This window comes from Struthio camelus, chromosome 4, assembly GCF_040807025.1.
Source record: "Struthio camelus isolate bStrCam1 chromosome 4, bStrCam1.hap1, whole genome shotgun sequence".
NCBI classification, from domain to species: Eukaryota; Metazoa; Chordata; class Aves; order Struthioniformes; family Struthionidae; genus Struthio; species Struthio camelus.
In genome coordinates this window covers 77,768,245-77,794,531 of record NC_090945.1, presented here as the reverse complement: position 1 = coordinate 77,794,531, position 26,287 = coordinate 77,768,245, and the positions used below count along the sequence as shown (strand labels likewise).

The 26,287-nt window shown below is 50.9% G+C and overlaps 1 protein-coding gene and 2 long non-coding RNA genes across 3 annotated transcripts in view; 2 read left to right on the top strand and 1 right to left on the bottom strand.

Moving 5' to 3' along the window:
• The first annotated feature begins 1,609 nt into the window (after positions 1-1,609).
• Positions 1,610-9,220, top strand: LOC138067250 (uncharacterized). Its single transcript, XR_011141122.1, has 4 exons — positions 1,610-2,199; positions 2,392-3,642; positions 4,983-5,110; positions 7,926-9,220. It is a non-coding gene; the product is annotated as an uncharacterized lncRNA (long non-coding RNA).
• Positions 5,798-11,115, bottom strand: LOC138067249 (uncharacterized). Its single transcript, XR_011141121.1, has 2 exons — positions 11,032-11,115; positions 5,798-8,103 (listed from the first exon to the last, which is right to left on the bottom strand). It is a non-coding gene; the product is annotated as an uncharacterized lncRNA (long non-coding RNA).
• The window catches only part of NAT8L (N-acetyltransferase 8 like), a 34,052-nt gene continuing 18,401 nt past the window's right edge, over positions 10,637-26,287 (top strand). Inside the window, exons 1-2 of the mRNA XM_068943558.1 lie at positions 10,637-11,232; positions 12,566-12,730. Of these exons, the coding sequence (XP_068799659.1) occupies positions 10,683-11,232; positions 12,566-12,730 (715 nt within the window). The 5' untranslated portion in view covers positions 10,637-10,682. The remainder of the gene's footprint in view (positions 11,233-12,565; positions 12,731-26,287) is intronic.

The window sequence follows — 26,287 nt, the reverse complement described above, 5'->3', positions numbered from 1 at the left end:
TTAGCAGCATGCAGGCTTCACTCGGATGTGCTGAAACTGAACTCAGATCCTCTGATCTTCCTTTCCATATTCAGCACTGCTTGTGGGTTTTCCCTTCTAAAAGCTGTTTGTCCGAGCCCTACAGAATACCGCCTTGGAAGGTGGGCTCAAACCCTCTTCCAGGCTGATTTCTGCCTCACGTGGCCCTGCTGAGTAGCTTGGTTAATCTGCATGAGTGTGGCAGCTGGTGGCTGCCACGTTAACAGATGTTTTTAGGAGCCAGAATTTGGAAACTCTTCTTAAAAACAGAAACCACTTGTAAATACGCAGGGAGGAGGTCAAGGCTGTGGGCGACGTGTGGGCACCACGTCCTGCCCCAGGCACAGCACGAGTGTTGAGCTGAACGACCCGCAGCCAGAAAAGGGCGATGCAGGAGCAATTCCCAGGGGAATCCAGCCCACGTCACAGGAGTCAACCCGGACAGCAGACCCTGCCCGCCTCCCTGTCCCTTTGAAATGAAATGTGCCCAAATCAAGCTGCACAAGCGAGAACAAACAGCAACAGAGCTTCTATTTCCATTAACTGGGCCTCCAAAGCAGCACTAGCATCACAAGAGAGAGGCAGTTTTGTCTTGAATTGGGAGCCGGCTCTGCCACTTGCAGAGGGCACCAAGAGCAGGAGAGGGGCACTGTGGCACTGTCGGATGGGGTGGCAGACAGAAGAAACTGTGCAATAATGCAGGAGACTGGAGCTAAGAAGAAATCAGGATTTCTGAAGTAGTAGAAGGGAGTCGGAAAAGAAAAGCCATCACATGGCCAATTCCCTGGCCATTGTTAAGCCCAAGAAATCATCAGCAAAAAATCAGGTTTTTGTATTGCTAGCACTTTTTTTTTTTCCGGGAGCAGCAGACCGGCACTGAGAGCACTACCTAGTAAATGAATAACCATTTCTTATAGGGATATTTATAGCAGAGGTGTGTGAAGAAGTGCTGGTTATTAGAACACTTTTGATTGAATCACATGAAGATGGTGAGTTTTAGCCTTGCATCTGTGTCGAGCAGACTAGCCAGAGGGAGGCTCGGGCAGGAATGCCTCTGTGGGTTTCCAAGAGCGGGAAGCAGACTGCGGATTTTCCTTACCGCTTTTTTGTTTCCTGTGGGCTTGCAGGTAATGCGCAGTGCCTGGCCCTATGGATGAGTATACCGCAATAGTCCTTAAACCAGAACTTTTCAGGCACTTTAGTATATTTTCCACTGAGGATTCCTGAGAGCTGGTCCCTCGTCATATATAATAATGTCATACATGTCAGTGTATGGTGGCCTTAAGTCCTCACTTCAGGGAAATCCGTTGCATTCAAGACTTCTATTTTCCCAACAGCCACAGCAAGTTTGGGGAATGAAATCCTTGCAAATCTCTGCACTTGAGCTGCAGCGTTGCAAAGCCCAGGGAGTGCTATAAACGGCTGAGCCGGGCCCGTGCCAGGTCGCAGCACCTCAGCATCGTGGGGATGGCCCCCGCATTAGGACTCCGCAGGGGGAACCTGTATTTCCAAGCACCGGAGTTCCCGGGACCTGCCTGAACGAGCAGCAGGCTCTGGACACCGTGTTTGCGGGTGGCCAACCCCGGAAGTCAGACTGAGCGTGGGAAAAGCAGCCGAGCGCTGTGCCAGGACGGCCTCGCGCGGGGCTCCAGCGTGCCGACCCCTGCAGCGCGGGCTGTGGCCTCGTCCGAGCCTGCGCTCGAGGCAGCGCTGGCCTCTGAATCAGGGGGAAAAGAGTAACTTTTCTCTCTTAGCTCACCTACAGACCCTCTCCTTTCGCGCAGGAGCTCTTGTTCACCCGCTTGCACTTGCAGAGGAAAAGCGAAGCCTTAGGAAAGGTCTCGCCGGCGGGGACAGGAACCGTGTGTAGTACTCGGCGGTGCCACTGGAGGTCTGTGTGCATTTGCTTTCTCCTGTCCCCTGCGCATCCCCGCACAGCGCGGGACGAACCCTGCTTACCGCCCGTAAGCGGGGCAGGAGGCAGCGCGGCCGCCTCGCAGGGCCCCGAGAAGCAGCCCTCGCCTCCCGGTAGGCCAGCGCGGCCCCGGGGCCAGCGAGGCACGCCTGGGGCTCCGTGGCAGGGAAAAACCCTTGGCAAAGCGGCAAACAACGAGCAGAGGGATGGCTCGCCCGGCTCTTCTCCACCCCGAGGCACCTCCGGCTGCTGAAATCGCACCACAGGTGAGATCCCCGCTGCCTGTCTACCACGGAGCTGCTTGCCGTTCTCCCAGGCTTGGCGTGAATTCATCCTTGGTCTAGAACAGCATGAATCTGGTGACCTTCAAGACGTGCAAACATCCTTTTTTCCCTGGCTGGATGGGATAAGAGATGGGATAATGCTGCAAATCTTATGATTGGGTTCCTTTTTTCCAGGGTCACATTCTTGTACTTTCTAAAGATGCTCGCTGAGGCTCAGATCCTGCCGCTCCGGTCCTACACCCTCCTGCCTGCATCCCTCCTCCCGTTGCCTGCTTGGCACCAGAGATGCACAGACTCAGCTCTTGCCTCTGGAGGCAGCCAGCTCTCCTCTCGGTCACCCCGGCTATGCGTTTAATCAAGTGACTGCCCTTTCAAACACTCTTGTGAGCTGCAGGATAATGGCATAAGTGTATGTTTGCCCAGCAATTTTCATTCTAGAAGGATGCTCAGCCACTTTCCCAACTCAACAAACAGAGAGGAACAAAACAGCAGCTGTTTGACTTGAAGGCACCAATTCAGTGCTCAGCACTAGGAAAACGAGGCTAGACCATCACTAAGGGCAGCTCGGACCCAGAGTTTCTGCCCTCTTTTATCCAGCCAGACCTGCAGGATGGTTTAGTGTCTATCCCAGTCTCTGCAGGGTCCCAGACTGTGCTTATCACTCTGAATTGTAGTACCATGCGATAGGTTTATGCGTTTTTGGAATTCAGTCAGAGCATTCATAATTTCAACAGTATAAAAATGCCACTGGATCTTTTCATCATCACAAGTTGTTAAAACTCTGATTTGAAAGGAAGCATGGCGCCCCAGGATCACAGTGTCCCCCACTATCATGTTGTGGCACCAGTCAGAGGGGAAAGTAAAATCTCCCCTTTTGACTTCTAGCGCCTGCTGTCTTTAGATTGCAAATCCTGCCGGACCAGGGCCTGTGTTGGTGTGAGCTGCGCAGTGCTGAGCAGGTCAGCAGCATCTACCACGTAACTCTGAGCGTCGTCTTTCCAATCACGCAGCCACTGCTCACCTCAGCCCCATCTCCTCCTCTGCAGCTCGAGTCCTGGATGACACCAGCCGACGTCTGTGCTGGTTTCAAAGGCACTTAGCTGGGTTTTCTGTGTTTCCTGCTTCTCCACAACACCCGTACTGGTAGTGCTGCGTGCTCTAGCACAGGCCCACACTACCTTTTTGGCCCGGCAGCTCCCGGGGTTGCTCTTCCCAGGTACTGCCAACAGCCTTTACTATCTGACCAGCACTAAGATCCCAAGTTGTTCCACTTGGATGTTTTAGAGATGAAAGCCTCACTTAGGACACACTCCAATGACTTTCCTTACCTATAACCACATCGTCTACACTGCCCTGCTCAGGCTAGAAGCTCCAGACGACACCTGTGGACTTCACCATAAGGGGAGAGCAGAGAGTAGAGCTAAAGTAAGCAGCTCTTGGACCTAGCCATCTCCTTTGCAGGGGGGCAATGGAAACCTTAATATTGCTTTTTATTAACTGAGCTCCAAAAACCTGATTGCCACATCACAGATCCACAAAGCATGTCTTCAGCTAGCTTTCAGCTTTGGTCAAGCAGAAGCTACCCCACATTCAACCAGGCTGTGGGGTGCTAGGTGCTCTGGAGGGAGGCTGAACCAGTAGCAAAGGCACTGCCAAGGCTTAGAGGGGCCGAGCAGTGGGATGAGGCCATGCAGCGAGATGGGGCCGAGCAGCACAATGCTTTCTTGGGGCACGAGGATGCAGGGCTGGCTAGAAGAACGGAGACAGAATGACAAAGTAGGGAAAAGGATGCATTGAAAGCAAATGGGGGAGGCTCAGGCCAGTCCCAGGAAATGGGGAATTGCTACAAGAGCATCTATCTTGTTCACAAGCATCGCCCTTCCAAAGAGCAAGGAGCTTTTCTAGGCTATAAGACACTGGGCCTTTTCAAGTGATGGTGGCAGAAAGTGAACGTGGCTTTCCTGAAAAGGAGAACCCCACTGTTCTTGGCTTATGAAGAAAAGATGACCTGCACTTGCCTTGTTTCCAGCAAAATCAGAGCAGTGCACACAGAGAAAACCAAAGCGTGTTTCACACCGGACTCCAGCATTAAGTTGCTCCAGCTTTGTCTGCCCTAGGAAAACTGGGAATCCCTGTTCTCCAGGCAGATCTTAATGTGATTCATACGAACAACTGTGTGTGATCATGTCCTGATCCAGGGGGCCTGTCCTCCCGGCAGGAGAGGAGGTGAGACCCTCCACGAGCTGATGTGCAGCACGCTTTTGCAGCTTTTCCTGCCTTATCACCATAGAGCTCGTTTGGGGAAGGTCTTCGTTTTGGGATGAGGCAGCTGCCCTTGGTTCATTAGTTGTATTTTGGGCACAGAGCCCTTCACCTCACTCCCCTTTTTTTCCTGCCTTTGGTTCATTTGACATCTATTTTCTCCTTCCTTTCTACAAAAATCTATTCACCTCTTCTCCCCGCCGGGATGTGCTGCCTGTTTGCCCCTTCCCCTCCTTTTCCCTCCAGCGAGTCCTTTTCACACTCCTTCCCCACCTGCGTCCTTGCACCCCGCTTTCACCCCAACATCGCCAAGCTCTACTATGTCGGGGGTAAACAAAACGGTATTTCTCTGAGCCCCTGTCAGCCTTCTTAGATTATAAGGCTAGAGCTGTAATTTGATGGGCAGTTATTAGTTAAAACGATTACTGTTAAAAATGTCAGTAAACTAGCTGTTGGTCAAAAGTACAGTCATTAAGCTTACGGCTTTTTTTCCTTTCCTTTAGCCAAGGTGGATACGCATTGATGGAGGGTTGTTCGCGACGCAGCAAATTTCCTACCACCGACCCAAGCAGGTAGCCAAAATTCAGGTAGTTGCAGGTTATTCATAGGAGGAGGAAAAATTCATGTGGAGGTAGGTATCTTTTTGAAACAGTGCTGTTAGTTTTCAAAGCCTGTGCAAAGTCCTCCTTCCCCAAACCCAATAAATGAGCCTTTCCTGGCTCACGCCACTCAGTATTATTTCCCCATATGCCTGCCTTAAGAGCTCTCTTGCTCTCTGTTTTTCTCAGGCCACACTTATTTCTTCTGCCCACTGTTTCTGTGGTGTTTCCCTCATGGCATCGTGCTCCCAACACGGTACCCCGCACAAACGCTCCCTTGAATTCCCGTGGAGCCTTACTTTGGTGTCTGCACACAATGCGCTGCTTCCTACCGCTAACATAAATGAAGGTCTCTCTGGTTAAAGCTGGCAAAAATTTCAAAAAAGTTTTATCCAAGCTTGTAACGATAACATTAACTGGAAGGCAGACATTGCGTACTCTCCCCAAGCCATTGCACTTTCTGTCGGGAAATACCATGCGTTAAGTGAAGATGTTTTAAATCTCTGCAGAACCTCTCCTCATCTGAAAGTATTCCTCTCTGTTACACCCAGGTGCTCTAGATAAACCCTGGAATAATAGCTGGATTGATCTGAAACACAGCTCACATTTTAATGTTGCTGTGATCTAGAATGGAGTTTCTTCATCCTAAATGCGTAAAACGTACATGCGTGTTCCGAAATTACCCTTCAGAAAAGGTTAACAACAGCTCTGAGAACGTATGCCATTTCTGAAGCCTTAGTATTTTATTCACGATCCAAAACATTCGTTCAGACAAAAAAGTTCTAGGCTGAGATCGAGCTTCGGATATCTCCAGTGGAGACTTCTTCATCCACGCTGGACTCTCTTTATAGACAAAAACAACCACTTTTAGCATGTGATTCATCAGGTCTATTTTAGCGGTCCGCTTTCGGATGAGAGGAATTGCACTTCGGAAGCGCCTACTTTTCTCCATTAACTACGAAGGCAGCGGAGAGCGGTGCGCTCAGGCGCAGAAGGCTGCCTGGCAGACATCTGCGTTGGCCAGTCGCTGCCACTTCTGCCCCTCGGTTACAGATTCACCGAGCTTCGCAAGCTGGAAATAACTTGGCCCGTCCAGTTTTTTAGTGACTAAGTATTTGCACGACGAGCTGCGACGTAAGGCAGGGCTGGGACACGGGGATCCGAGCGCAGCTCCTGCAAAGCGCTCGCGGGGTGCGGGGGCCGCCGCTGCCAGCGCAGCGCGCGCCGCGACGGCGGCTGCGCCATCCCCTCTGCCGGCACAGTTCCTGGGCAAAGGGCTTGTGACTCCTTGGCCGCGGGGGTCCGGGCATCGGAAACCAGGCCAGGAACGTGCTCTCAGCGTGAAATAAAAACGTCCCTAAGAGAAACTGCTGCTGCAGAGCTGTTGCAGTCAGGAGGAGTGCAGCAGAGAGCAAATCCTGCGATGCTAATTACTCTGCTTTAGGAAGATATTTATTAGGCAAATGCATTCATATGCACATCTACAGGCAACAAAGAGGCTTTTCCTTTCTACTTTCTTAGCGAGAGGCTTCTCCCGACACGCGCGCCAGAGCTGCGGTGCTGCAGGGGCGACCCCGTGGCGCTCCGGCCAAGAGGGTGCGTGTACCCATCACTCGCAGAAAAAACACTTTCAGGACTGAATTTGAGGAGACCCTGAGGCCAGTGCAGCAAGTCAGGAAAGCTGGGGAAAATATTTCTATTCGACGTTAAGCCCAAGAGCTTTAAATCTTGATACGCTCCTTCATCGCTTGCTGATAGAGACATTACAAAGGATACGGTCGAAAGCTGTCCCTGCCAGACAGCCTCATCGTGCTGAAAAGAGACATTCTGGAACCACTGCATTAATATAACCTGGGGCAATTTTTGCTGTCAACTAGTTAATTGCTGAAGTTGATTGATGCAGCCTCTGATGAGCAACGGATTGTGGCTCCTTGCAGCTTTTGCTGAAGACAGACAGAGCCGGTGCACTGGGCGTTTGCGTGCCTAGGCCAGCAGGACCTCTCGTAACACCCAATGGATGACTGAGCAATGGTCAAGAGATGCTTATAAGGGGGCCTACCCTGGTGTTTACCCCTCCTAAAGTAGAAATGCTCTTCAAGAGTCATTGTTCATTCCAAATTGTTTGCATAAAATGCTTTGTTTGGAAGAACAGAGTATCATGCTTTAGTTTCTTTGCTTCAAGAAATATTCGGTTGGAAGAAAAATTGTGTTTTGACTCTTTTGAATCCCATGTTTGGATAAAATCTAAAATTTCAGAGTGAGGGTAGGGAATGAACTTGCCAGGAGGGGAAGGAATAACTGCGCTGTACATCGAATAGGTTCTTCCCATCACCGGGAAACAGGAGATTGTTTCTGAAGTTTTGCGAGAGAGGAATAATGGCACTTCCCAGAGCTTATTGCTTGGCCATGTTAATCAAAAGCAAAGGCAATCTAAAGCAGACCTGCTGAAGACAAAGCAAGTAATAAGCTTCTGATTGAAACATTCGAAGTTCCTCAGTCATCAGACTCACACAATCTACCCTGGTTTATTCCAGGTTGTTTCCTGGCCACAGGCACATCTATGCCAGCTCCCTCTTCACCCTGAACAGCGAGGGCTGCTGCGAGCATTTGCATGAAATTCAAAACTCCAAAATGTCCATCTTAATTAAATTAGTTGTATCCATGAGGTTCAGCGGTAGGTCATGGCATCTGGGAGATTTCCCCTCAGGTCCTGGAGGGGCAGAAGTAAACCAAGAGAAAAATGCTTAGTGACTCGGGATGACAACTGTGCTCCTAAAGACTTAAAGCTCCTGGCAGAGCAGTTGCCTTGCCAAAAAACTGCTGTTAACAATATCCTTTTTATTCCAGGGGCCCAAATCGGCTGTCTGCGAACCTGACTGGCTTTTGCAAGTGATGTCAGTGAGGCCCTTGCTTTCCGCCGACATTTGCTTCAGTCAGTCAGGGCTGTCTGCTCCCGCGCCGTTCCTCCCCTCCTCGGCACCGACGGAGCCTCGGTTCCTCCCCGTTCCTAGAGGGATCCAGAAACCTGCTTTGACAAGAAGAAAGGCAAAGTGTATCAATAAGACCATGCCTGAGGACCCAGGCAGCCTGGGTCAGTGCCTATGTCCTCCTAGAGGTACTGCACGACGGGGCATGAATCGCTTCATCCCAGAGGGATGACGTCCCTCATCCATCATCATCCCAGAGGATGAAGCGTCTCAGTCCCCGGCACCGGGACTTCCTTACCTCGCGCGACCAGAGGACACTAATTACTGCTTACAGGATGCTCAAACGTGGCCGCATGACTAGTATACCAGTATTAAGCGCCCGTCTATAAATAACTCGGCTGGAAACGCTTGGGCCCATAGGCTGGGTCAGGAGCTGGGAGCTCCCGCCGGCTGTTACGTGACCCCAGTGGTAGTTTTGCAAAGGAATGAGCTGTTTTTGTTAATGTGGTTGTTTCATAAGGAAGCAACACATCTGACTAGAAAGTATCGAGCAAAAATAAACTCCTGCTTAACCCAGGCACATGGAAACTAAGCATTATTTTTAATTCTTCCTCCAATCTTTGGCCTGAAGCTTTTGTAATCCAAAGGCAAACGCTGCTCTGGATTTCCCCCCACCCCGCCATCGACAGCCTCGTTGCCGTGCCGTGGGGCTGCGAGGAGACGCAGAGCTGCGCGACATCCGAGCGAAGGGGCGGACGGACTCCCACCGCAGCGAGCCGCGACGGCGGCTGGGCTTGGCCCTGCGTGTCCCCCCTCGAGACAGCGCCGGCCTTCAGGCGTCTCCGCTCTGGAGCCAAGAGAAGTTGCTGCTCCGGTGAACGGATGCCTCTAGCGGACAGGCTGCCATCAGCCCTAGGTGGTGGCATTTTTGGACATCCTCAGTTCGGACAGTCCTGGACTTTGCGAGCTTTGGGGCGGCTGAACTGTAGGATGGCCGGAGCTGGGGCCACCCACGCGGGGCCCTGCCTGCTCCTCCGAAGGGGCGCCGGATGCCGTGCGAGCCCGGTGGGTGCTGGCACGGTTCCTCCACGTAGAACGGTTTCCAAGCCCTTACCTAATCGTTCCCTCTCTCTCCTCTGTGATCTCCCTTATTCCTGAATATTTTTTTAAAGAAAAGTTAAACAATGAAATCATGCTTTTTTTTTTTTTTTTTTTGTTAGCTTGAAGCAGAGATGCAATCAGTGTGCGTCCTCCTGAGGACCGAACCGTACCCCACGAGCGCAGCAGGCTGAGAGAGCTGGACCCCACACCTGCAAAGCCTGCAGGATGGGAGCAACATCAGCCGCAGTCACCGAGGGACAGGTGCACCTCGCAGGGGGATGCACGGGTGCCACCCTCAAGGAGGGGTGCAACTCACAGGAGGGTGCACAGGTGCACCTCGCAGCGGGGATGCCTGGGTGGGCAGATGCATGGGTGCCACCTTGCAGCGGGACGCACGGGTGCACCTCGCAGGAGGAGCCAGGAGGCACAGCTGAAGCTGGAAGGGGGAGGCATGCCAGGGGATGCACAGGAGCATGCTGTGGGGGGCAGGCAACAGATGAACTTTGCAGGGGGATGCATGGGTGCACCTCGCAGAGGGAGGCACAGATGCACCCCGCAGGGGGGATGCACCTTGCAGGGGGTGCACGGGTGCACCCTGCAGAGGGATGCGCCTTGCAGGGGATGGACCTTACAGGGGGTGCCTGGGTGCACCCTGCAGAGGGATGCGCCTTGCAGAGGGTGCATGGGTGCATCCCGCAGGGGGATGTGCCTTGCAGGGGGTGCACCCGGGAGGGGGATGCACCCTGCAGGAGGGCAGCCCGCAGCGGGCTGCAGGCCGGTCTCCCCCGCTGCCCGGCCGCACGCAGGGGGGACCAGGAGGCGGGGGACGCGGGTTCCCAGCGCAGCACCCCCGGCCCCGACCCCGCACCGGCCGCGCACGGCGCATGCTTCGGGCAGATGCCGGCCGGTTTCAACCGGGAGAGACGGAAGCTTTTGGGGTCCCGCGAAGAGGAGGAGCCGCTCCGCGGCCGTGCGCAGCCCCCCGGCCGGCCGGCGGGCGCGGGGTGCGCAGCGGCAGGGAAAAGTTCCCGGGCGCGGAGGGCAGCGGAGCCGCGCCGCGCTGGGGGCAGCCTCTCCGCGGGGGTGCGCGTCCCTGCGGCAGCGCATTCCCGTGCAGGATTGCACCGCGGAGGGAGGGAGGGAAGCGGGGGGGGGGGGGGGGCAGGGCACAGCGCTGCCCCTCCGCGCCGGCGGCAGGGCCGCTGCGCAGCGCTGCATGACTCACTACGGAGGAGCCCGCGCCGCAGCCCGGCGGGACGGCTCCGCGCCGCCGCGCGCAGGGGGCCGCGGCGATTGTTCCAGAAAGCTGCCAATCGCAGGGTGCTTGTATTAAAAAATAAAATAAAATAAATAAAAAATATATAGCTAGATAGCTCCGCTGCTTGGCGGCGGGCAGGCGGCCGGGGCGCCCCCGCGCCCGCGCAGCGCCCCCCGCAGCAGCGCGAAGCGGGCGGGAGGGGGGGGGGCGGCGGCGGGCGGTCACATGTGACCCCGCGCACCAATGCGGGCGGCGCTAGGGCCCCGGGGACCCGCGCCCGGCGCACCGGCCCCGCCGCACTATAAATGCCTCTCCAAAATGCAGCGCAGCTCCTTTCTCCCTTCCCCGCCGGCCCCTCCGCTCCGCGCCCCTCCGCCGCCCCCGCCGTCGCTGCCTGGCGGGTCTCCGGCCCTGCTGCAAGCTCCGCTTCCCCCTCCCCCCCTTTTTTTTTTCTCCCCCTCCTTTTTTTTTTTTTTTTTCCTCCCCCCCTCCCCTCTTTCTCTTCCTGCTGCCCCCCGTCTGCGGCCGGTTTGCATGCATTGTTTGTCTCCCAAGATGGTCTGTGAGACTAAGATTGTGGCGGAGGACCATGAATCGATGCCAGGATCCAAAAAAGATACGATCATTGTTTCTTCCTCCCAGATGTGGCCCTCTTTATCGGGCTCACCTTCTTCCTCGCCGGCTCCTCTGAGCGCTGTGAAAGAGGATCTCAAGAAAGACAACGTTTATATACGCGAATTTCACCCTTCCGAGCAAGAGGTGGTGCGCCGCATTTTTTACGAAGGTATCATGGAAAGGATCCCCAACACGGCGTTTAGAGGGTTAAAGCAGCAGCCCCTCACTCAGCTGCTCTATGGGCTCCTGGCGGGTGAGTACAGGCTCTTTTTGGGGGGGAGGGGTCGCGTTTTTCCCCGGGAGTTAACAAAAATGGTAGGGAGGGCGGCGAGCCAGCCCCGCGCTGCAGGAGCCGCCGCAGCATCGCCCGGCGCGGGCGGCCGCGGAGCCGCAGCGCTGCGGCGGCTGCAGCGGGGCGGCCGCCGGGCGAGGCGGGGGGGGGGGGAGGAGGAGGAGGCTGCGCGCCTTGCGCGGGTTTTAGGGCGGGGGGGGGGGGACGCGGCGTGGAGGGAAGGGGGGCTCCCCGCGTAGGCTGCGCGGGTGCGCACGGCGGTGGTCGAGGTGATTTGGGGAGGGGGCGTCGGGCAGAGTCGTTTTTCCAGTTCTTCCAGGCCGCGGGTGGTGGTGGGGGGGGAGGTGGATGGGAGCGGTGCGCGGGTCGCACCGCGCTCTGCACCGCCCCCGCGCTGCCCCCCGCGCGCGCAGCCGGGGCGGGCGGGCGGGGGGGGGGGGGAGGCGCGCGGGGCCGCCGCGTTCCGCCGTTGCCTGGAGACGGCCGGGCCCGCGTTCGGAGCGCGCGCGCGCGCGCCCCCCGCCGCCCCCCCCCCCGGGTGGGGGGGGGGGGAACCCGTGCGGCAGAGCCCGGGGCATGGCCAAAATAACGTGTGCGAGGTGCCTCCCCCCCGCCCCGTGCAGATCATGCGCCTTGCCCCCCCCCCCCCCCGGTTGCAAATGATGTGCCTCCCCATTGCAAATGATATCCCCCCCCCAAAAAATAACGTGACCCCCCCTCCCCAAAGAGCAGGCTGCAGCCCCCCCCCCCCCGGGCAGGCAGGTGGTGCTGCCCTCCCCCGAGCTGGGAGAGGAAGGGGCCTGTGCAGCGGGGGGGGGGAGCCCCGGCAGGTGACTTAGGGTGCCCCGCTTTCGGGGTCCCGGCCGCCCACCTCGAGCGGAAGGGCTTCCCCAGCGGTGGGGGGGCTTGGGCAGGACGGGGCGATGCCGGGGCGCCCTGGCTGTGCGTGGCGCTCGGGCAGGCGAGGTGCCCCCCCACCCCAAACCCACCAGGAGCCGCCTGAGGGGAACAGCCAGGCCGCAGGGAGAACGGCGGGGTGCGGGGCCCGTCCCCGGGGCGAGCCGCCCCACCGGGCCTCTCCCAGGCTCGCGGCCTCCGGGAGCCCCTCACCCTGCCGGCGTGCCGGGCCGCCGCTCCAAACGCGAAGTGCATCGCTCCGCGCATCTGTACTGCAGGCGTGTGTCTTGCGTGTGCTTTGCTTTATTTATTTATTTTAATGAGTTTGCGTTCCGAAATCAACACTAAATTCTCTTTTCTGACAGGTGTCGTTTATTTCTCTTCCTTATCTCCATAGTAATGTGCTTTGTTGTGACCAAGTCCTTCCTGCTGACCTGCTGCTTGCCCATCTTGCTGATGGGCATGAGGTACTACTTCAGCAGAAAAGTTATCCTCCACTATCTCGATTGCGCGCTGCATACGGACATGTCTGATATTGAGCAATATTACATGAAACCGCCAGGTGAGTACGCGGGCCCTGCAGGGAGCCTTCCCCCAGCCCGGCCCGGCGCGGGCCGAGCCGCTGCTCCCTGCTGCCCCTCCTTTGTGCTCCTGTCGGCCGCGCCGAGCCAGCTCAGAAGTAGCCAGGATGCAGCTCTTGGGGCGCACCGGGCGAAAACCCACCTTTTTTTTTTTTTCCCCCCTCCTGTAAAATGGGTATTCGGCCAAGGGAGGCGACAGGCCCCTGCGCCGAGGGGTTCTCGCGGGTTCGGTGCGCCCCTCGTTTCTCGAGCGCTCCGTTTCTTTGCTCCCCGCGCCTGGTGGGAGCTTTCGGAGTGGGGACGAAGGGGAGATCGTAGCCCAAATACGCGGAGGAAGCCGTTTTGGCTAATGCGTAGGTTTTCCCGGGCTACTCGAGAAGACCCTTCCTTAATGCACGCGCTTCGGAAGAGGCGCAGACCAGGTACGTACAGGCACCCTGCCCGCCTTTGGCACCTTGGCGTTCATCCGTGTCTGACATGTATGCATGCACTTCATGTAAGTATACTACCTCATGTTAATATTTGCTCGTCAAGCTGTCAAAGGTTTCTTAACGTGATTATTAAAAAAGCATCCTTGCAGGATTTGATAAGCAGGGAAGGTACTCTTTCCCTTTTGGGGGGTTAAGACGGGGGTGAAAGCCAGCACAAGGGATCTTTAGGTGTCACTTGAAGTCACCTGGGTTTGAGGTTTGTTATTTGTGGTTGCTCAGTGCTAGTAGTGAGCTGGGCGAGCAAAGGTAATGGCCAGCAACCCACGTTAGCTATTTCTGTTTTCTCGGGGTAGCTGCTCTCTGTTTTTCCATGTGACTGATTTCCCTGAATCACTGCTGTTCCCCAAGTGTGATGGACCTCTTTGTAAGAGCATCTCCTGGGTCACTCCTAGAGTGAATAGGAGAGAATAGAGAGAACAGGAACTACCATAACTGCAGTGTTTCCTTTTCTGATGTGCAGTCCTAAGTTTTTCTAAAATTATGTTCATCCTGTCATAAAAATCTCAGCGTGTCTTAAGTGCTTTCTTCAGATCTTGTTTCCCGTCTTGGTGCAGATCTCGTGCAGATTTTATCCTATCGTTTGCAGATGTTGTATTAAACTTAGTGTCTGTTTTTGTAAAAAATCAACTGATGTGTGACTTGTGTAGCTTGCACATCATTAAAAACTCAAACTCTATTAAAGCTGTTGCTGCAAAAATAAGAGCTGTGGCAAAACATCTGAAAGACATCATGAGCCTCTGTACTGAGGTTAGACAATGCATTATATTGGAGAGGGTAATAGGGAACTCCAGGAGAAGAACATTCAACATCGACTTAATAGGTGTTTGAGCTGCATCTTTCATTAATGCTTATGATTTGCATGGTCAGAATTCAGGGCAGGGATCAAAATGACTATGTTTATAACACTAACTTTTGTAGAAAGTAAAGAAAATGCATTCCAAGGAAGAGTGAGGAATGCCCTCGCTTTGGTTAAGGTCAGTAACGTAATCCAGTTCAGCTGCATTGACACCATGACCTGAAAGCATTGCATTGCTTTTGTTTGGTACCCTGAAGGGCTGATTTCAACTTTGGAGTAAGTGTGTGGCCTTTAATTTGTGACAGAATCTAATGATGTGTAATTAAGCTTCTGCCATGCTGTAAAAAGCAGGTTTGGGGGATTGTTGGTACTTGTTAAAGGTTCTTGATGGTAGTAGTGTGAAGCAAGTTGGCTCGAGTCATAATTAGGCCAGTTTGTGCAATATCTGTCCATTTGGCATGAAACTGTGTGGTGCTGCTTGGTATAGCTTTGCAGGAAGCTCGAATTCAGTATTTTGCTCCTTCCCCCACCGCCCCAGATACAGGTTTCAGGTCTCTTCCTTCTTTATGTTCCTTATAAGATACCAATATAAATGAAGCTGGCTTAGAAAAGCCTTGGGTTTTGGGTGCTTTTGAGATTTAAAACTTGTGTTATTTGTTTATACGTATCGAGAACAACGAGCAGAATACCAGCTCGGCTCTGCTGTTCCTGCCCAAAGGACAGAAATGACAACAAAACAGCTTCCCGCCCCGAGCTGTCGCTTATTCTGCTAGCTCACAAGCTAACACACAGGCATTAATTATTGCCGTGAGGATGAGAAGGGCTCATTCTCTTAAGTGGGAGCAATGTGCATGACTTGAGTATTAGTGAAAACTCTTTCCATTAGATAACTAGGGAAGAAATTGCCAATCTGGCACATCCTCTGCAATGCTATAGGGGTATTGCTAGCGTCTCTGTAGTTAAGGCGGTGATAATGACTTTGCTGAAAACTGGATGTAAATCTCTTTTCCTTCTCAAGTAAAGATTCCTGCTGTGCCCCCCATGCTTAAGAGCTTGGGAGTGTATCTGGAGAAGGTATGTGAAGTCACCACGAGAGAGGGGAAGGGTGAATGGCTGAGTGGGATGTAGCGTAGCGCACCTCGAAAGCAAGTCTTGGCCTTGCCCCCCATCCGTTTGGGAAGATACGGGTCACCTTGCCTCTGGCTCCAGTGGAGAATCCTTGCTTGTCTGCCTGAATATCCTTTTTCTGACAGGGAAGGGAGGAGAAGGGAGCATTTCTGTGGTGGGTTTAAGAATCGTTGTTTTTTATGGTGACAAACTCAAAGGTAGAGCTGCGATATGGTTGCAAGGTTTCAGGTGATGATGGAGGACGTGGTTTTACTGAAGCTTTGCTCTTGGCAAACCCACACCCACCCCTGTCCTGCAGTGCATCCCTTGTGCTACCCGGGAGTCGCATTGTGTTGTGCAGAGTGTCAACAGCAAATAGGCTCTGGTAAGGCAGAAGTCAATAATGAAGAATTATTTTAACAGTTAAAACAGATCATTTTCGGTAGTTTTGGCAAAGCAGCTATGCAGGCTGCACGTCCGTTTTTTAAAAAAATGGCTAAAAGGACGTGGTTTGCAGTGGGATCTGGCTCCTCGACTCTCTTGGTTTGGTCAGAAATCCCATGGTGGGTGTGGGAAGCCCACGTTTCGGTTGCTGCTCTGACTTTGGTGGATGCTTCATGCGATAATTGCCAACTTGATTAGTATTTGACAATCCCGTGTGCTCCCGACAGCATATTAAATTTTTTTCTTTTGCAGTTTTTCTGAACCACTAGTCTCAAAGTTATTGTGTTAAATTTCTTCCACTGAATTTTGCATGAACTGAAAAATAGATGCTGACAGTGATTTTGCAAAAGCACTTTAGCCAAAATTCAAATCTTTTTCTCCTGCCCTCTTACCCTTACGGCAAGGATCTGCACAACATTTGGGCTAGTGTTTGACTGTAAGCTTGTACATGGTGGATTGCCTTGAAATTGCTGTTGATTTCAAAGGAATTATTTATATGTTGAGCTCTGTGCTTGAAACACACGACTGAATGGTTAAAGCACCTTCTTGAGCTCTATGTAAAATTCTTTCTCGTTTAAAAAGAGCACTTACTGGAAATTTCCTGATTTGGGTTCTGCGCCCCTGCTCTCCCCCCCCCCCCCCCCCCCGACAACAAAAAAAGGCAGTGGAGGAAAAGAAAGGAATTGGATAATGGGCTTCATTGTCAACCAGAGTAACTTAAGACTCTAGTAAACAAAAAAAAGAAATTAATTTTAAATAGAGCCCAGCCTCTTGCATTTCTCTACACAAATAAGAGTAGCACAGCTGGAACGTCTCTTACAGTCTGATGATTTTGATGACTAATCAATTTTACAGTGTCTCTTCAAGCATCTATCGCAGTCAGTTGTTTGGTATATTTTTGCAGTGGCTTGTAGATAAGAGTGATTCTTCCGTGTTCGAGGTTTCAGCTGCACAACTGAATGAAAACGGGACTCCTTGTTACTGATACAAAACAGCCACTCTCCAAAATCAGCAGAGTTGTTTTCGCTGACAAACTCTAGCAGATCTTTCGGTGGCGATTTAGGACGCTCTTTACTGCAACTGTGTGTGCCCTTTGGCTGGGTATCTTAGCAGGGTCTGCTGAGGGTGCGTCCATGTGGTTGCAGTTCGTGGAACCTCGCGGTTGTCTTGATGGCTTTCCCCAGAAGTTTAAAATTTATCCCAGTTGTATTAGGCTTTCTGCCTCTCCAGGTAACACCACTGTGTCAAGCAGGTGTGTAGTGAGACCTGCACGGGACCCTGCAGAAACAGCTGAATTTTGAGAAACCTTAAGAAAGGTTTGCTTTAGTTTAGCCTAATTTTGCTAGGAAAACTGCTTAATTTGGACTGAAATAGTCTCCTCTTTCACTGAAAAAAATCAGGCATTCATGCCAGTTCATGTGAGCCAGGTCAGTGGAGCTGATGCAGCGGAGCAAGGATGGGCATCAGCAGCACTGAAATCAACAGTGACGCTCGATTTAGCAGTACGAGGAGACTGCAATCTCGACACGTCCATCGGGGAGGGCTCTGGGGGTGTCGAACAGGGAGATGTGTGCCTCAACCCTCCTTGTCCAGACTGGTGGTGAGCAGAGCTTTCCTGTCCCACTGTCCTTTGTCCCCCACTGTGGGAGGATGCAGTTGCAGAGGTGGCATCAGCATCCCTAGCGCTCCAGGGTAGGGCTATATCCTAAGAAAGAGGGGCTAGAGAAGGACAATGCATGAGGATTCAGTTCCTGCTTCTCTTGGTTGGGCGACACCATGCACTTTCCTGAGGTGAGTCCCTGAGAGGGATATCCTGCGCCATTTCATTCTAGGCAGAGACTTTGGGGTCAGGTCCGTCTCCAATGGTGAGACCAGTTGAGGTGAGGTCAGAGTTAGTTGGTCAGGATGAGATCAGTGCTGTTGGTTCCTGTTGAGGTGTTCATTATTTCTTACCTTTGGTGGGATGTTCGTCTAGGTAAAGAGCAAGCGTTTTAGTGAGTTGTGCTCAGCAGCTCTTGGATCGGTGGTTTTTTGGTGCTGGAACAGAGGTTACATTGGAGGAGCTGAACCCAGGTGTGCAGGAGATAGGCTGCTGGATGTGAAGTTGTGTGATTCCTACCAACCCCACTTAGCTGCTGGCAAGTGCTGCAATATGCTCTAGGTGACCCTGCTTGAACAGGGAGGTTGGACTAGATGATCTCCAGAGGCCCCATCCAACCTAAACGATTCTGTGATTCTGTGAAGTCCTGGAGGCACCTCTTCTGTCAACAGCCCTGCTTTGCCCTGGGCACACCTTGGGGTCTACCTGGCACCTAGTCATTTCCAGGGTACTGGGCTGACATAGGAAGTGCTCGGAGTAGGTAAAATCCAGGGGCAACCCTAGGAGGAGACCTTGGTCTTCTGCACCGTGGCTGAGAGCTCCAGGGGCTTGGCTAGTAGCTGTACTCTGCCTTACCTTTGCAAGAGGAGAAGGTTTCTCCTGAAAATGCAGCTCAGAGCTCCTTCTGAGCAGCTGCAGCACAGCCAAGTGAGCTGCTTACACATTGACTCGGTCTTGGTTGAATTGAGGAGGCTGTTTTTTAGCTCCCAGCGCTCTTCAGGGCTCAGTTCCAGGTTAGCCTGCTGCCTCGCTGCCCCGCAACGCGGGGAGGGGGACGGGGTGGGTTTGAGTCCCCTGCGGCAGAGAGGGGGAGGCAATGGAGCCCAGTTCTTCCACATTCTGGGTAAGGCGCAGGCAGCTGAGCTGCCAGATAAGTGGGATAAGCAGGCTGCTGCTGATAACATTGTTTTGAGAGAATAGAGCTGCTCTTGCTCGCTCTACAAAGAGAGAGGGCTTAGTTAACCTGCCTCCAGGAGAGAGCTTGGGGCTGCAGCTTGCCCGTGGAGGAATGTGTTTTCCCAGAGCCCTGCCCAGGTTGTCGATGCCCAAGAGGCAACAGGAATCTGAGGCATCTCTATCAAGCATTTCTTGTTGGCTTCTGCAGTGTGCTGACCTCGTGTGCCTGCCAAACTCCTGAGCTGGCTGTTGTGAATCCCATTATTTTTGTGCTCATCTCTCCTCGCTCATTGTATGGAGAGGTGAGGAGCCCAACGTGGGGCTTGGAGTTGGCTCTGGGAGGGCAGAAAGCCCGGAGAAGAGGCTGTGACCTTATCTCAGCCTCTCAAGTCATGATGGTGTTCCCCACGGGAGCTGGGAGTCGGCGATAGGTCTCTTCCTTGGGCAGCCAAGGGCCTTTCCCGCAAACGCGTCCCGTGGCGGCACCTCTCTGGTTCAGGGAAGATGCCTCGAGCAATGAGCTCTGCAGATCAGCGAGTTGCTGCAAGGCTAGGATTAGAGTTTTAACCTCTGTTTTAATCTGTAGTGGAAAGTATATTTAGTAATAATTGTGAAAATATTTCAGACACTGGCCTCTTATCAAATGGGCAATTGTTGATAACTACTGCTTAGCAATTCCCAACATCTCTTCATATTTGCTGTCTGTCTCTTGTTGGGATGCTTTAGGAAAAACAGTTCCTCTATTGCCAAGATTTAGGGATGCGTTTTGTCCATCGTTAGTGATTGACTGCAATATTTATATTTTTTTCCTTTGAATCATGTAAAGTGCCTTTAAGGTTAGGTTCCCTCTCCCAAAAACCACCTCCTTGGATACAGTTTGGGCATGTTGGGTGGCTGGCTCATTTCGTTTGCAGATGAGCCTCATCTTTCACATGCAGAGCCTGCTTGGTCCTGGTCCTGCCGGCAGTTGGCCGTGGGGCGCACGTGACCGCGGGCACCCTGCGCTCAGGACTGTGCTGGCAGCTTGTCCGCACTGGACCCCTCCACGTCATGCTCCTAGAGCTGAATTCCCTGGCACTTCTTTGGGGCGACGTCCTGCACGTAAATGGGATAAACATACTCAATTGCAGGCCCCTGCAGCTGCCTTTATTTATTACAGGAATAGGAGCATACGCACAAACCCGTGCTAAGTATGCACATCCATAAGCCAAAAATAGATCTTGCTTCAGATCTACTAGCTTTGGCAAGTTGCCATGTGAAAATTAGATTAAAATGCATCTTATAGTAAATTCTGCAGAGTAATATAGCCTATTTTTTCCATGTAGTCGCAAACTCACTCTAAAGGTAGTCTATAATTGACATGATTGTCAGTTAATGCAGCAGTATTTAAATTAGTAGCTGTGACTGGATGGATATGATGCTTCGAAACGAGCAGAAAGCTCTGCATGCAGGTATTCGAGTTTTAAATAACCCCGATACATGTGAGTGCTATTAAATAATCTGCAATACAAGAAGTAATGCATTGAGTAAATGGAACATCAGCAGTAGTTTTTTTTTTTTAGGCACAGTTAATTTCTCAAGACCCGCAAACACAAGCAATGCAGGGACTTATCAACATTGAAATGGCAGGAGCATCAGGCATTCTGCTTTGATCTGGCTATGAGTAATTTTTTTTGAACGTTTTCTCCTGTGCTGGATGTCTTCTGGTAGTATGGTTGTGTCCATTTTCTCCTGACTGTCTCTGTGAATAAACCTCAAGAAGGAATATGGGATTTTCTCCCATAATTTAAATGCAAATTAATGCCTTTTTAAAGGGTGTTCACTTATTCTTCCTTCTGTCAGTTGCTTTCTTAAGAATGGCCAAGATAAAAAAAATTACCCAAAAGCATGTTTTGGGGTAAGATTTTCAAAATAGTCTAAACTTAGGCTTCATAATAGGTGTCTGAATTGTGGCAAGATTTGTAGGAGTATAAAGCTTTGAGCCCCTCTGACATTGAATCTTAAATTGAAGAGCATGAGCTGAAAAGCTTATTCTCAAGCACTAGAGGTATTTAAGCCACCTAGGATTTTTCAGAAGCATCAGTGATCAGGGCTAGTTCCCCACAGTGTGCACGGTTGAGCACTCAAATACTTTAGCAATTTTCGGTAGGTATTGATCTGCATCTTAAGGCCTCTGTTTTGAACAAAAAGTTTTTTTACGTGATAGCCTGAATACAGGAGCTAGTTTTCAAGATTTTTTTCAAATTTTCTCCACATTTAAGAGAAAAATAGTGGATTGCTGAAAAAATCAGCATATTCAATTCCATTTATATTTTTATCCAGGCGCATGATATCTGAGTACCAAGGATGGGAACTACCCTCTCTAGAAAGAGCTGTGGTAATGTTTGGTGGCTAGTCTGAAGCAATAGCTTAAAATCAGAGCCAGCTGGAAGGAGCCTGCCCGCTCCTGCCGGAAAGCCCTGGCTGCTGGGCGCTTTCCCTGTTGTGTACAGGTATTGCACAGCTCGCGCTCTTATTTTTGTAATGCAGTGCTGAAGATCTCTTGCAAGGAACAGCATGTTTGACGCTCCTCCATTGAAGACTAATGCAAGCGCGAGCCGTTGCAGGGTGCTTTGCCCGTGGCCGGTGCTGCTGCGAGCTGAGGGACTTGCAGCATTTTGGTGCTTTCTGCATCCATGAAACTTCAAAGCATATTTTTTGATTTATTACCCTACCCCGGCCCATAGAAAGCTGAGGAATCTCTTTCTGGCAGGTAGCTAATGAAAGCAGTCTTAAAGCAAATCCAAAGATAGCAGGGGATCTCATATAGCTTTTACTCAAAGCTATTGTTTGTAACCAGTACTAATAATAAGACTTCCCTGATAAGGGCAAACTGGAATCACCAAGAAGCCTCAGCCAGGCCTTTTATTAAGGGTGCATCAGAAATAGCTGATAATGGTCTAGTTATAGACAGGTATAAGCCATGGTATCTGTTACAGATGGCTTTGAGCCATTCTTTTAAGTGCTCTATTGACCCAGTGAACCCTAGCAATCAATTAATTATTTATGTAAGCATCTACTGTATTAGTCATTTGTTGTCTTCTGTAACTGTTTGACAGAGGTTTTGTATGAGAATTGAAAGTAGAATTACCCTGTAAGAAATGACACAATTTTGACCTGGAACTCCTGCAGCTTAATGGCAAGCTGGGGTTGTGTTTTGAAGAGTGATTCTGTGAATTAAAAAAAAAAAAGATTATATATATAACTGAAGAAATGTGTTACAGATGCATTCTTAAATAGCTGGGTGGGATATTGCTGTTGAAAATTGCGTTTGCAACAATGTGGAAGTTAATAGAAAAATATAATGGATTAGTCTCACATCAGTGTATGCCGCTTGAAGTGATAACTTGCAAGTAATATTTTTGTCACTTAAAATTCGTGTACTGCTTCTGGGATTTATCCAAACGGAAAAACTGAAAACCAGAGGTTTTATAAGAAACCGATTTCTCCGTTCAGGAACTGGAAAATAAAAGGGAAAATAGCTTTGATCCAAGCTAAGCTGATTTACTCTTCCCTCCTGAATTTTTTCACAATGAGGAACCAAAAAAATCTCTCTTTAGGGTTGAATGTAATACTTTTCTTCAGCCCGGAACAAAATTGGTGGTGGTGTTGTAGGCTTTCTTAAGAGACAAAGGCCAGACCCGGCTATGTTTTGCAAAAGGCTGCTTGCAGTAGAGCCAGGAGCGCAGGGTCTGTGCTACCCTCCCAGGCCGGTACCCCGAGCCCCGGGCCGTACGGCGCTCTGCTCTTTGCCTGGCACTGTTAAACGTTTCCCAAGCCAGCCCGGGGACGCGTGGGCTCTGGTCCCTGCGTTCGTGCCTATTTACGCAGTTGATACCAGCGTGAGGGTCGAACAGGCGGTGTCGAGGGGGACTCGCCTCCCCGGCAGCGGGGCCGTCGCCCGCGGTGTTGATCTCGCCAGCAGTCGCTGTACTCAGCGGCTCCTGCTCCCCCTTGTCGATGCGCTTGAGCCCCGACTCGGAAACCCGCCTCAGAGGTGCGAGTTTTTGCTCTGTGGAGTGGCAGCGCTCGGTCCCTGCGCCAGCACGGCTAATTAAAACTGGAATTTCTTCCTCTTCCCGCTCCATGCCTCAGCGGTTCTGGCGTAGGATCGTCAAGCTGTCTCCCACCCTTCCAGGCTTGTGTCAAACTGCAGTGTTTGCTTTATTTCCCCTCTTTCAAAATCTGCCGGGCTCTTTTGTCCGTCCCTGCGTTGAACTTCCCTAGTGCGTTTGTCCAGGCTGGTCCTTATTTAGGCGTTTCCCAAGACTGGTGGTCCCACACCCGCTTTCTCTCTTCCTCTGTCTCTGATCTTTCTCTCCTCCTCCTTTTATGGTTTTTAATTATTTTATATTTATTTCCCTCCGTTTAATTTCATTCTGCGAGTGCTTCCTGCTGTCTGTTTGTCACTCAGATATTTTGTTCATTTAGCAGAATTACTTATTTTTGTTGATGGATACTCAGATTTAGAATTACAAAGGTGGAAAAATTGGAACTGGGCAGTACGAGGCTGTTGTGTCCAAGCTGAAACCGCTGTGCGTCAGGGCCTAAACCCGTGTGTGTGCCAGTGGCAGGGGGAGAAAACGTTTTGCCTAAAGGCAAATGAGCTTCTAGCAAGAGGGTTCCTTGCACCTTCTCTAGAGCGTCTGACCTACATCGCTCTCGGGTGTATCTGGACAGCACGACCTGTTGATTTTTTCCAGCATGACTATTTCTATAAAACCCGTTCTTTCAATTTTCATAGGATATGTCATATCACTACTGCAGTCAGAGTACAGCAAAAAACCCATTTCCCTTTGCTGCTGAAACCAGGGCTTTTTGTTCTTTTTTTGGAGATGCTGAATCTGTTCGTGCTCCCTGGAAGTAGCTAACAACATCAGAAACACTGTGTAACACTTGTAGTGGGAATCCAGGGAAGACCTAAATATGTGGTCTTTCAATTTAAAATAATGCAAGTAGTATAACTTGCAAAGAGAAGCCTTTGAAAATAGACTGTTTTGGAGCACCTGCCGCTTTTAAGCACTAACCAATTTTAGATGATGGTTAGTTAGTTAGAGAGCAGAACAGTGAAAGGATGTCAGATGTTCAGCTTCCATCTGCTTAACAGCAATTTTCTCTCTCCCGCATGAATGTCTGGGTAAAGTCACCTTTACTGGAATTTTATCATTAGTGGAGGGTTTTTTTAAAAAAGAGAGACAGCAAGTTATTTTAAGAAAAGGATAGTAATGTGAGTTCAGGTGAATTTTTAAAAATCCAAACTGTTTTAAGCACCTTTTCAATCTTCTGCTTCCTGTAAAGTCAATTAGATTTCCTTCATGGCTATGAAAATATATTGTTTAGGGTTTTTTTGGACCTGTAAATGTTGAGTGGATAACATCAACCTGTGCCTCTTAGGCAGTGATTTTCATTGGGGAATAAGCCATCCTCAGGTTTTACAGGGCTCTTCTTGAGCCACCAGTACTCTGAAAAGCATCAAAGCATCTGAGGAGATTCTTAAGAAGTGGGAACACTTTTCATGGATAGCTCAAACAGCTAAAGAGGATTTCAGTGAAATCAAAAAAAAAAAAAAAACCACATTCACAGGGATGGAACTTGGGAGTTCAGCTAAAGATTCGGTGAAGCATTTTAACTGTGTGCTTAAGCTCCTTGTCTCTCACTGGGAGTTGGGCGTATACTTCAGGGTACCCTCCAGCACAGGTGCAAATGCCATTTTGTTCTTCGTGGGAAGTCTGTGGCATTAGTGGGAAGTACAGTGACGGAGCAAGCCTGTCTCGAGTTTGCTGTGCGTGCCCAGCAGTTGCCTGCGAGATGAGTTTATGAGGTCTTAGGGAAAACCAGTGCATCAGAAGAAAGAGTTGTTTCATCCAGGAACGTGCTTGTGGCAGGGACTGGTAGTTATGTTCATTTTGTCTTGTTTTAGCATCAGGTATGAAGGTTTAGCATTATTTGGCATTGCCTTGTCGTTGGGGAAAATCCACCAGATCCTCAAAATACTGCACTTATGCCCAGATTCACATGGGCTTTTGCATCTCCTGGCTAAGGTTGCTGTAGGTGCTGCTCACATTTGTAAGCTGATCCTCTTTCAGCAATTACTCTGTGGATGAGCACACCACAGACGGGTCATGCACTGCAGAAATGTATTTGCTTTCACTGGTGCTGAATAGGCTGCCCTTCAGTTCCCGCGCATTGCCTTCCCATGTGTGAGGTGATGTGGGGTGTCACTTAGTCGCTCCACTGATTATTTTACAGATGTCCTTCAAATCCCGAGATCTTGTGGTGGGCATCTAGGCTGAGCCCCTGGACAGTGGGGCCACACTCAAACGGATGTTGTGTGTAATGTTGGTAGAAGGTCATCACGGGTGATCTGGGAATAACTGGAATAGGTTTGTATTGCGACTTTTTGGCTAGAATGGTCTGGTGCGGCAACATGGGGAATGGACTTTGCTTTGAGCTGGAGAGATTTACACGTGTAGCTTTGATTTTATGTTAATGCATCATCCACAGCAGGTCCATTTCTGTGCCGAACCTGACAGATGTTCATGTATTTATGGATGCAAAATTTTCTTTTGATGCCACGTTAAATAAATGTGCTAGTTTCAGCCTGGATGTAGTAGAGCTTGGAATTACACCCAAGGCACTTTTGCCTTTATGTAGTGGAAGAAAGACATAGAAGCATGTTTTTAACAAGAGTGAGCACCCAAGTATGGATGCGTCCGCTTCACTGGGGCATTACTGTGGCTTTGCAGAGGGCCGTGCTGTTGGTTTGCTAAAGGTTAAAGCTGAAGGAGCGTGTGACGATGGGGTGCTCACAGCTACCTGGTGGAGTCCGTAGCGTGCTGGCAGGCAGAGGCAGACAGAAAATACTGAGGCTGTCTTAGAGGCTTCTTGTTTTCATGAGTTGTATGACAGTGAGAAGGGAAGTCTTGCCTGAGTTTTTCATGTTGTGTCCCTGATATATAATGCTCCTAACAGTGGTGGGTGAAAAAGCACTTTACCGTGGCATAAGCAGTGGAACAACTGAAGCAACCTTACACCAGGGCTGAGTTTGGTTGAGTTAGGTATAAATATAACAGTTCTCCAGGGATTAAATATTTACAGCGCATCTATAAAAACAGGACTACAGGCAAGAGTGGTGTGAATTTCCTATGTGGTGCTGAGGGGGACTATCTCAGGGAGGTGATATCTAAGGATAGCACAGGTGGATTCAGAAGCTTCTCCTGTTATTGGAAGAAACCTGAAAACACGAGAGAGGGTTGGTTTGTTGTTTTTGATCCGAAGCTGCAGTCTCTGCAAGCTGAAGCATCAGTGCTGTCTCTGCCTCTAGCATTGCACATCACAAGCACATGGAAGACCCCCTTTCCAGGGGAAAGGCTGCATTTCTAGGCATGGTGCAAATGGAAATTGCGTTTTTTCTTTACCTTCCATACCAGGGTGACTGTCTTCCCAAAGGCAGTGGATTACCTGGATGGCAGAAGGGCAGAGAGGCAGGTGGCTTGGTTAGTTGACCTGAGGAGCCTGTTTCTCCTTTCTCCCACTCCTTACCCAGAGGCTTAGGGGGAATAGGCTTGACCAATTGGTTGTGGAGGTCGGACAGGATTGATCCCAGTAAAAACTGCACACTGGAAAGTCCTTGGGGAATGGGTTGGGGAGGACAGAGGCTGTGCTAGGAGCCACGCTTCATTGCTGCCCCGATTTCTCACCTCTTGAGCCCCTCCCAGCCTATTGCAATGGATTTCAGGGCCCCATCTCAACATTAGCATGGCAGATTGGGACTGTTAGTGTGCCATGATATGAAGGAATGGGTTGGTCCTGGTGGGTTTTTAACCAGCCTTCTGTGCTCTGGGAAAGGTGGAGGGGTGTGTGTGTGCGCACATGCACACGCGTG